This window comes from Austrofundulus limnaeus, unplaced genomic scaffold (genome assembly GCF_001266775.1).
Source record: "Austrofundulus limnaeus strain Quisiro unplaced genomic scaffold, Austrofundulus_limnaeus-1.0 Scaffold36, whole genome shotgun sequence".
Classification (NCBI taxonomy): Eukaryota; Metazoa; Chordata; class Actinopteri; order Cyprinodontiformes; family Rivulidae; genus Austrofundulus; species Austrofundulus limnaeus.
The window spans coordinates 1513820-1524402 of NW_013952438.1; the positions used below are offsets into that span (position 1 = coordinate 1513820).

At 37.4% G+C, this 10583-nt stretch overlaps 1 protein-coding gene and 1 long non-coding RNA gene across 3 annotated transcripts in view; both read right to left on the minus strand.

Annotated features, from left to right (window-relative positions):
• kcnt1a (potassium sodium-activated channel subfamily T member 1a) overlaps window positions 1-10583 on the minus strand; it is a 46991-nt gene that overhangs the window by 16301 nt on the left and 20107 nt on the right. For both annotated transcript variants that reach the window (XM_014006542.1, XM_014006544.1), the window contains 9 exons: window positions 9920-10003; window positions 9456-9550; window positions 8644-8824; window positions 8402-8566; window positions 8172-8308; window positions 4544-4607; window positions 4309-4417; window positions 1208-1316; window positions 97-246 (listed from right to left, as the gene is read on the minus strand). In XM_014006542.1, coding sequence (XP_013861996.1) covers window positions 97-246; window positions 1208-1316; window positions 4309-4417; window positions 4544-4607; window positions 8172-8308; window positions 8402-8566; window positions 8644-8824; window positions 9456-9550; window positions 9920-10003 — 1094 coding nt within the window. The remainder of the gene's footprint in view (window positions 1-96; window positions 247-1207; window positions 1317-4308; window positions 4418-4543; window positions 4608-8171; window positions 8309-8401; window positions 8567-8643; window positions 8825-9455; window positions 9551-9919; window positions 10004-10583) is intronic.
• On the minus strand, window positions 5963-6986 carry LOC106516273 (uncharacterized). Its single transcript, XR_001310082.1, has 3 exons — window positions 6875-6986; window positions 6256-6304; window positions 5963-6036 (listed from the first exon to the last, which is right to left on the minus strand). It is a non-coding gene; the product is annotated as an uncharacterized LOC106516273 (long non-coding RNA).

A 10583-nucleotide genomic window follows, 5' to 3' on the forward strand; every position in this document is an offset into this window, starting at 1 on the left:
GATGAGAACATTATTGTCACTGTGGGCAATACAAATCAGCAAAACCTCAACTTGTGAACATTTGAGGAAAACGACTTGGCGATCTTGTCAACTCACTTCTTGTGAGCATGAAAAGAGGCGTAAGTAAAGCTTTTGCCATTATACTCTCCGAAGAACTTGCTGTCACACAGCCGAATGTGGTAGACCTCGTTGCCGGAGCAACATCCATACATCCTCTGCCACTGTTCCGGAGACTGTTGTCCTTCTCTGCAGTGAGGAAATATAAAAAAAAGAAAGGAAAAAAAATACGGTAAAACCAAATATCCTTAAAATATAATAGCTTTAGCTGGACTGATTCATGCAGTCTTGGCAAGCACGAAACAATGAAACCCTGCTTTTAACACCAGTAACGTCTATTAGCGATAAAAGCCAATCATTATTTGGAAAGAAAAAGAAGCCTTCCTTAAAAAAAACATCTTTTTAGACTTTCAGGGTCACACTGGGTCTTTTAATGAAAGAACACAGATTATTCTGTCTTTCTCAGTCAATCTTCTTGGCTTTATTACAGTCTTTGTAATGAATTCCGGTAATAACAATTATCATTCAAGCACTTAATGGAGTTGAATGAGCTACTAGAGATGCCCAGAATAATACAGAGAAAGTGGTTTGCATACTTGTCTTTTAGCAGTTATCGATACTTATGGATAATAACTTGGATGTCCCACTCTGACAAGCCTATTGTGATATATACTGATATGGATATGAAGATATACAGTATCTACTGTACATATAACCCCCCCTCCTCACCCTTAGATGTGGGTGGTTGATTGCCTCAGCCACTGACATGACTTGTCTGTTTGCATGCTGGGAAAAATCATTTACCACCACAGAGCTTTTAAAACTGTTTTATAGAGAATTCATGCTTTTAAAAAGGGAGTGAGGAAAAAAAAATCTATTTAGCGTGCCACATGTTCTCCATTTTTTTTTGCTGCACTCTCTTCACTTCCCGTGGCGTTCCACAATAAACTAAGACTTTCGTCTGTGCTTTGGCTTTTTTTCTTTATAACTTCCTGTGCCTGTCCGTTGGTTTCTTTTTACAAATCAGCTGGTATGACCACGCGACGGGATCTGAACTTTGCAGTCACACTGGGTGGGTGGCTGGTTAGGTAGGGGACATGGAGTGGGGGCTGGAAATCAAAATGCTTCCGTGGGTTGCAAGACGACTGACCGTCCACGGGAGGTGTGCACCAGGAGCGTAACCAAAGTGGAAGTGGCGGGGCACACGCAGTTCAGAGCTAACATGGCGTACTTGAACTCCTCCTCACACACAACCTGATCTGAAAATGAACAAGAAGTTAAAAGTTACATCTCAGAACAGGAAGAGTGAATAATTTCCATTTAAAATATATTGAAAATGCTGATGGCAAAATGTTTCAAATGAAACAAATCCAGCTTGGTTTACTATCAAACACAAGTTTTTTTTGTTACCATAAAAAGGTAAATTTGTGAATTTTAGTTAACTTGAAAGCCAAAAATGTGTTTTTAAAAACAACAGAAACTCCATAACATTAAAAATATCAGGTGATCAGAGCAGATTATTTCCTTGAACCTTCCTCTGTCACTCGTCTTTTTTTTTTTTTTACTTCATTCATGAACCTTCTCCATATTCAATGCCATCTGTCCAGTATCCCTCTTCTATCCACATCCAAACCACTCATTCCTCATCCTGTCCTTTTTTGGTCACAATGTTATCCTGTCTTTTTTGCTAGTGCCACTGTCTCAATACAATCTTCTCTTTGACACTTGTCTCCATTCTGTCAGCGAGTCTTTTATTTTACGGAAACTGCCATGTTATTTTCTTGGAACCAGAGTCAGTGCAAAGTGGAACTTTGTACATTTTCTACTACAGTAAAAATACAATCAAACCTATAAATTAATCATTATTAATAAAAAATATGTTACTGTAGGCAGCAAAAATAATAAAGACTTCATATTTGTCTTTAAAATAAAAGCAAATAAATAATAGTATACATTTAGTTTTTTTATTATCTTGATTACATGAAACCACTGGATTTACTCAAGCTTATACTGTCAGTGTGATACTGGCTTGGGTATAATTTTACTATTCAGAGCAACAAAAATAACTTGCTTTCTTTTGAAAATTTCAGAGTTTTTTTCAAATATGGAAACAGTATGCAGTATAAAATTTTAAACAGTTTAGCACCAATCTGTTTGCAAAAATTTATTTGTTATCGTTCAGCTGTTTCTTTGCACTTAACTAGAACATCCAGGCAGAACTGTGAAGTTCCTGCTCGACGCTCAGCCTTTGGTCAAGCAGCTTTGTCGGTTAAAGCCATCGCTCAGTGGAATGCTGCTACCGATCACGTGAAAACTTGCAGTTCTTTTATTAGTTTTAAGAATAATCTTAAAAAGTATCTTAGATCTACCCAATGTTGCAATCATTAAATTGCACTGGGTAATCGATTTTAGAGTTTGCGTTTGGTTTGGGGGAGTTGTGGGGTTTTTGTTGAATGTCTAGTGACATAACTTTTTTATTGTGTTTGGAGAGTGGGGTGGGGTGTTTATGTATTTTTATTGTTGATTGTAAAATGTTTTATTTTGTATTGTTTTCATTTTTCTGTTATTTTCTTTTTTTTATTCTGCTTCTGGTTGGAGGGTGGGGTGGAGGTGGGCATGATTTTATGTTTGGAGAGTGGGGTGGGGTGTTTTATGTATTTTTTAATTGCAAAATGTTTTATTTTATATTCTTTTTCTTTTTCTTTTTTTCCCTCTCCTATTTCTATTTTACTGTTGGATGCTGTTGTTTTTACTGTTTGATGGGACTACAGATGAAAATTATTAGCCTTGGGCTAAATTTGGTGCAATGCATCAAATTATGTTTTAATTGCACACTGTCCCAAAAGAAAAAAAAATCAACAATAGTTAACAAGAGTCAACACCTGAAAACTATCAAAGGTGTTATTTTTTAAATTTTATAAGCAGCAACAGCACTGTCTTGTTTATTTACACAGAGGAGTCAAGACTAAAAGCTTGTATGGGAACAGGAAAAGTTTGTCCAGTTCCTCTTCAACTTCCAGGTTCACATCTAGAGGTCTACCTAGTCTGTGGTCTGCACTCTCTTCTTCACCTCATAGCAAACTGCCTGTGGCTTTAGAACACGATTGAAACTCGAGGCTTGTGGGCCAAACTTGAACAAAGCATTTTATGTGGCTCGCAAAAGTGTCAAAGGTGTTTTAATGTCTTGAAAAAAAGCACATGAATCTTTAATGAAAGCATTGACCATAAACTACATCTCCAATAATGCACGTTGATTATTTTAGCCACAAAATGATGGCATCTCACCACTACGTGGTGTTGCACAGAGTTCAAAAGTAGCCAGCAGCTGGGAAAATTTACTATACAAAATCTGAATTTCTCTGTATTTTCACCAGCTGTTTGGCAGTGTTGTATTGGGAAGTGGGACTTTCCCACTTAGAATCATAAATTTAAACTGGAACTGCCCACTCCAGTGGTAATTCCCTGTCGGAAAGTGGGAGAGTTCAGAATTCAAGATGGCAGCTGCTCACTACAACTCACAAGTGAGTAAAACTCTTCAACTTTTACAGTACTTTTAACAGTATTTCTGTATTATTTATTTCCCATTTAGTCAGTCACGCACATGTTACTGTTCAGTGTTTATAAGAGGACATGTTTAAAAGCTGTTACTATGCACAACATACCATGTAGAGCTCAGTTATTGATTTTTAGTGGTGCTAAGCAGCCATAGCAATGAGATGAGGAACGTGACATTTTGTGTTTACCCAAATTAAACATGTCGAAGTTAATTACAACTGACCCTTTGAAGACAACCATAATGCTCACGTGGCCTTCAGAGAAAATTAATTTGAAGCCCATACTTTAGATGGTTGTAACCTCACACACTTTCAACACCTCTTCTCTTTACAGGTTCACTTGTCTATGAATTCTGTCTTTCTTCAACTAACTCTTCTTCTGCTTCTCTTTGGAGCAAACACTACCTCTACCTGCTACGTGCTACAAGCTCATCTGCAAACATCATAGTTCATGAGGACTTCTGCCTGACCTCATCTGCCAAAACTGTCCACAGCAAACAAGAAAGGCCTCAGAGCTGATGAAGCTGATGACCCCTGATGAAGAGGAGCACAACTCCAACAAAACCTGCTAACAGCTTCCACATCCAGGACATCACGTGATTCATTTAATTCAAATATTTAAAAATTATACAGTTAGGTTATTATTAAAGTGATGGTCAGGGTGCTAACAAGAATTATACTGTTTTAAAACTCTTACCAGCAAATTTAACATGGAACTTATTTTCAGGTTTAAGTATTTGGACATAAAGAGGACAGTTTGGAGCAAAGTCTTTCACAGCCCAAGCTCTCAAGATGGTCTGATGATCCTGGGACAAAAAAAGAAAACAAAACATTGCACATTTCATGGGTGTGTTTTTTTATGGATGGCATTAAAAGAACAATTAAAATAGAAAAAAATTACAACGGGGTGCATTAATTGCTCTTCGTCTTACCGCAGCCATTCGATCCACCTCGTTACGACTGCTCAGGATGAAACAAGCCTCAGCGTCATCCATTCTGCAGCAGAGTCACAACATTGAAAAAAGTTGAACAAGTCATTTATAATAACAGAGGGAAAGAATCACACCAAGACACCACAGAATTAATAGAAAGGACCTCTGAGCTGTAAGAATTTAACGTAATTTGATCCATTATTCCATTAAGTACTGCCTGCGTTATCATGAGACATTCAAGCAACCTGAAACGCTGAATGTTGTGTGAACGTGGACCTGTTTTTTGCATACGATTAACACAGCCAGAGGAGTGCCGAATGCAAAACAAGTGTGGGAGGATTTGAAACGGTGCCAGATGAAGGATGCAAGAGCGCCACACACCCAGTCTTTTCTTTCTAATTGCTCTATTAAAACCCTGGTGAACATATACAGCGTAGTTACATAACCAATTTTCATCAAAGCACTTATTTTAAAATAATAATTCCCTGTACAAATCTTTGAAACAACTGACACACGTCTGTAATATCAAGAAAATCATAGAACTCATGAAACCCCTACAGAAAGAGCTAAACTGAGTGAAATGATCTGTAGTAACAACCAAATTATTGCTTGAGTTCGGTTTTGAGTTGACTAAAAGGATCATTTTTTTAGCCCTGTGTATATGTTGACCTGCATTCAGCTTAAAGGAGCATTACTGTCGATGGATTCATTCATGTCAAAGCAACAGAAATAAAATGGTCTTAAAAATAGAGTGAAAGAGGTTTTATATTCTAAAAAGTCAATTCAATTTCAGCTAACTAATTCCAGAGAAGCAGTTATTTACTAGATGCATCTCCTTTAATAAATAGTTAAAATGACATTTTATAAAGTAAAATATGTTTTGACAAGTTTATTTTCTAAAAAGTTATTACAAAATATATAGGTGATCTGTGCAATATNATCCATCCATCCATCCATCCATCCATCCATCCATCCATCCATCCATCCATCCATCCATCCATCCATCCATCCGTCCATCCATCCATCCATCCATCAACCTAACATTTGTGGGAGGAAACTGGAGTACCCAGATGAAACTCGGCACAGAAAGACCCCAGGTCGGGAGGTGATCTTATGACCCTCTCACCGAGAGATGACAGCTCTTAACACTGTGCTGCCCTATCAACACACACACCCACACAAACACACACACATACCTGTATATACAGTATATATAGTACTGTATGTATCCTTCACCAACCACTCACTTCCTCACCTCAACCAATCCTTGATTCTTATTGTTGCTGTGACAAATGACTTTGCTTAATTATACCACTTATAGACTGACAGTCTAATGCTGCATGCTTGAGTTGTACAGAATGCATTAATCATGATGGAACATTACGGTTTTTTTTTGTTTGTTTTTGTTTTTACATTTTATAACTTATTCTCACCTTGTAGCTCAGATACATGAGTAACATTGTCTCCAGGAAGCTGATAATGGCCACAATTACCTGAACAAACAGGAAAACAATAAACATAACATGTAAATACCTTACAACAGCCTACAGCATATCAGAAACATTTAAATAGTAAAAAATATGAAGTGTTTTCTTTTCAATAATTGGTTTAAACATTTATGCTTTAGATTAAAGATGGGTCAAAACACATATTCAGATTGTGCAACTATTCCTTTATTATTTTGTATTTCTCTTAATTTGGTTTTGACTCACTTGAATGGCCCAGACTGGAGCCTTCCTGTCCACCCAGAAGATCAATGCCCTAACAGAAAGAGCACATACAAATAAACACAAAAACATTTCTTTACATTGAAATAAACAATTAGCTACCCTACATGCCAACGTTTTAAACAAAGATCTTGTGTGATCTGTGTTGTGTGATGTCTATGAATCTCAGCTACTACCAAACCAAACTTAACTTTAATATCTGTAAAATATATCAAGTTATGTCCATTTATGTGTTTGTTAAGATCAATTAGCTGTGGCAGCCACCTTATAATGGATTCATTTTAAAAGTTAATCGGCTGTAGATGTACATTCAAGATTCATTTTCTGAGAGTTTTGTTTAAATCCATCAAGTGGTTTGATATTTTGCTAACAGACAAATAAAGTTACACATGCAGTTACATGACTGCCCACTTTTTAAGACAGTGAGCAAAAAATAAATACCTCCACAGATCCTAGCAGAAGTACATACAATAATGAGCTGAGATTAAAATCTTGATCAAAGCTGCTGAGCATGTGCCTTTTGCAGGTTTTAATAAGCATCTGATAAGTGGCAGAAATGGGACAACAAATTAAATCTGTTCACAGTAATCACATCTCTGCCTACCAGTTAATTTCTCTGTCCTGCACCGATCCATTCCACAAGCAGTCGACGCTGAAAAGCAGCAATCAAAGGGAAGAAAAGAAATCAAAAGAAGAAAAAAAAAACCTCATGAATATATGAAAAGATCTCCCGTTTGCCAGGTCAGAAAGGTTAATCCATTAGTCTCTTTAATATTCATGCACATTTAAATCACAGTTTCTCAACTTTACACTTAATATGTTAACTTTGTGCAGGTCTTTTTGTGAAGTACCAAATCCAAACTAAAACCCTAGAAGAAATGCCTGTCACCATATATATAAATATACTGTACATATACTGTGTGTGTGTGTATATATATATATATATATATCTTCTGGTGCTGAGGGCAAAACAACATTTTCCCCTATTTCTTTTAATTTCTGTTAACTTATTATCTATCAAAGAAATAGAAAACCCAAAATGCTGTTTGACCCTGGAACCGGGGGCATGGGGCTTAAGAGGTATGGGCAACAACAAAAAAAGTAAAAGCAAGTGATATGAATGAGAAACAGCCTGAGGAGCATTTGGCAGCTAATTAGGCTGATTAGCAACGAGTCAGAGGACCGGGTACAAAAAAGTAGCTTAAAGAGGCTGAATCTCTGAGGTCGACTTGTTTTTGAAAAAATGCATCTAAAACAGTGAAGAATTTCAGAACAATTGTTCTCAATGGAAGTTTGAAAAGATTTTGAATCAACCACAATCTGAAGTACATAATAGCAAATAATGTTTAATAAAATAAAATAATATAATTCGTAATATGAAAAGAATCTGTAGAAATATTTGTGTCCGACTGGACAGGACTGAAAATCTAGTATATGCCAATGATCTTTGGACCTTCATGTGACACTTCATTAAAAACAGGTCTGATTCTGTTGAAATCAAGAACATTCAATGCATCAGAAATCAGAAAATCTGGCAAAGAAGACCCAAGACTGCTGAACAGCTAAAATCCTACATCAGACATAAATGGGACATGATTCCTTCCAAAAACACCAGAAACAGCTCTCCTCAATATACGTGTTTACAGAAGCTTGTTAAAAGAAGAGATTCTTCTCACTGGTGATATTTTTGAGAAGTGCTGCTACCAGAAAATTCAATATTAACTGTTTTCCCTAAAAATGGTACAATTTCTTACATCAGTTTGATTGTGAAAAAAATACGGTGTCACTGAGGTTTACAAATCATTAAATTCTGTTTTTATGTCCATTTCTTACAACATCTCAACTTTGTCCGAATTGGAGCTGTAAAAAAAGAAATGAGGCTGTTTTTAAGTTTCACATACTTAGCTCTCAGAAGGTCCTGATCTTTGAGGACAGACCCCTGCAGATAGATGACTCTCTGAGACCACAGAGGGATCTGCAGCACCCTTCGCACCTGCAGGTCCATTTCAGTTGGGCACAAGATCACCACATAGTAGTCCTTGAAAATGAAACAAGATCCCAGTTAGAATCTGCAGCAAAATGTGTTAAATAAGAATGCACGTGGGTGCTTTTTTATTTATTTTTTTTATACCTGCAGTCTGGGGTGTGCGTAAAACTCATTAAGAAAATCCATGAGCAGGTCAATTTTGAGCGCGCTGACACACAGAACGACGTGTTTCTCCGTCTGAGCTCTGTGGCGGCTGTAGTTCCCTCCAGACTTCTGTCTCTCCATCCACAAGTAGATCAGCTCCTCGAACTGACACACGGCAGACTACGTCGTGAAAGAAAGGGGGCGGGGGGAGTTTCCAAAAGATGACCTGAGCGTCGTCCTACCTGGAGAGGAAGCACCACTAGGGCGACGCAGATCATGATGACCACCAGCAGCTGGGAGGGCCATATGCGGGGAGTCACGTCTCCGAAGCCCACCGTGGAGAAGGTGACGATGCAGAAGTAGAAGGAGTTGAAGAGGGAGAGGTGCTTACCTGCTCGCTCCAGATGCTGAATCCCACATGTGCTGTTTTAAACAAAATAATGACATCAACGTAAACAGGTGATGGTCTCTGACCACAGCCTTTTTGTTTTGTCGGTTACAGACATTAAATTTGTACTCAAAACAATCCATTAAAATGTCATTGTGTAATTTTATCCCTCAAACATTGACAGTTTGTGCATCATTACAGCAACATTTAACTTCATTAATGCCCCTTTGTATTAACAGCATCTTAATAGTTGCCTGAATATAACAGGAAGTGATTAACGGTACAGGAAATATGGAAACAGATCTTTAGTAATTGGACTCGTGTTTGTTATTGATTTCTTGAGAAACTTAGAAAAAGTCTCACCACTTAGACTCATAACATTAGCTTCTTATTATTATAATATCAGAAAAGTGTTTGCTGAGAAATATCACATCCTTTTGTGCCTAATTGTCCTTGCAATGAAATGACAGTCTCAGATTATACAAGTTCACCTGGATTCACATGTGAGTGCACAAACATCATCACTAAGTTTCCTTCTCAATTCTGTATAATTTCTGTACTAGATGCACATTTGTTTGTATGCAACAACACACAGATAGATTAAATGTCTCCAGAAATCGATAATAAAGAACGGTTTTACAATGATGCTTGAAAAGTCAGCCTCACCCGGTGAAGACAAGGCAGAGCAGGGTGCAGATGAGAATGAGGACCTGGTTGAACATGGCCGAGTTCGTCCTCTGAATTGCTCTGTGGACGTCGTTCTGCACCAGAAAGACCAACACAGATTACATTCAGAGGGTGAAAAAGTCAATAATACACAGGTTTGAACTCATTAAACTCACCTTTTACAGTTAATAAAAATACTTTGCGTTTAAAAAAGAACATCTGTTCTGCAGCATTTCAGCACAAAAAGAGTTTGAGAAAACAAATGCTAGCAAAAGAGCAAATCGTTTCTAACAGCACACCTTTCTGTGAGCGCACACACTAGCAGAACCAAATGGAGAGAAGATGCTGCTCTTTGTGTTTATTCATAAAAAATAGAGGAAATTGTGATTCTCTTACCCAGTCATTAAGATGATGCCTAAAACAGGTCATTACTAAACACAATTAAGTTTACGGCTTCCACTCACAATCATGTTCTCCAAAGCACATTTAGCCAGCCAGCAGTTGAGAAACACGGGAATGAAGATGTTCCTTATTGAGGGCCAGAAGATCTGAAATTACAGGTTTTTTAATGTGACAGTTTTTCAAAACAGTGAAAAGTGCACACGTGTGAAAATGCAACATGCTTGTTAAATGTTTCTCTTTTGCTGAATGCACATTTATGCGCTTATAAAAGAGCTTTTTAGTCATTTTAATGGCTGCTGGTCACACAAGGTAGTACTGTACATATATGAAAACGATTGCAATTATAGAAAAAATATATGAGTAGTTGTGCTGAGGAAAAAAAGAAGAAAAGCACTCAGAAATAAAGTATGAACTGCCAAAAGCTTCTGAAAGACTACTCTGTTAAAGGCACAGTGTGTAGGATTTGTTGTTTTCAGCGACATCTAGTGGTTGAGTGGTTGAATCATCCTCCCTGGTCCTCCCCCCACCCCCACCCACCGCTTCCAAACACAAAGGAGTTGCTACGGTGTCTCTCAGGTGTCAAAAACCTTTGATAATTCCAACCGTGATGTCTACCAGCAGCTTCAGGACTAGTGATGTTTCAAGTGGTAAGATTATGAGCTTTAATAAGTAAAATTATCCCAGCTACAATGACAGACAACAAATATTACATTTATAGTATTACAA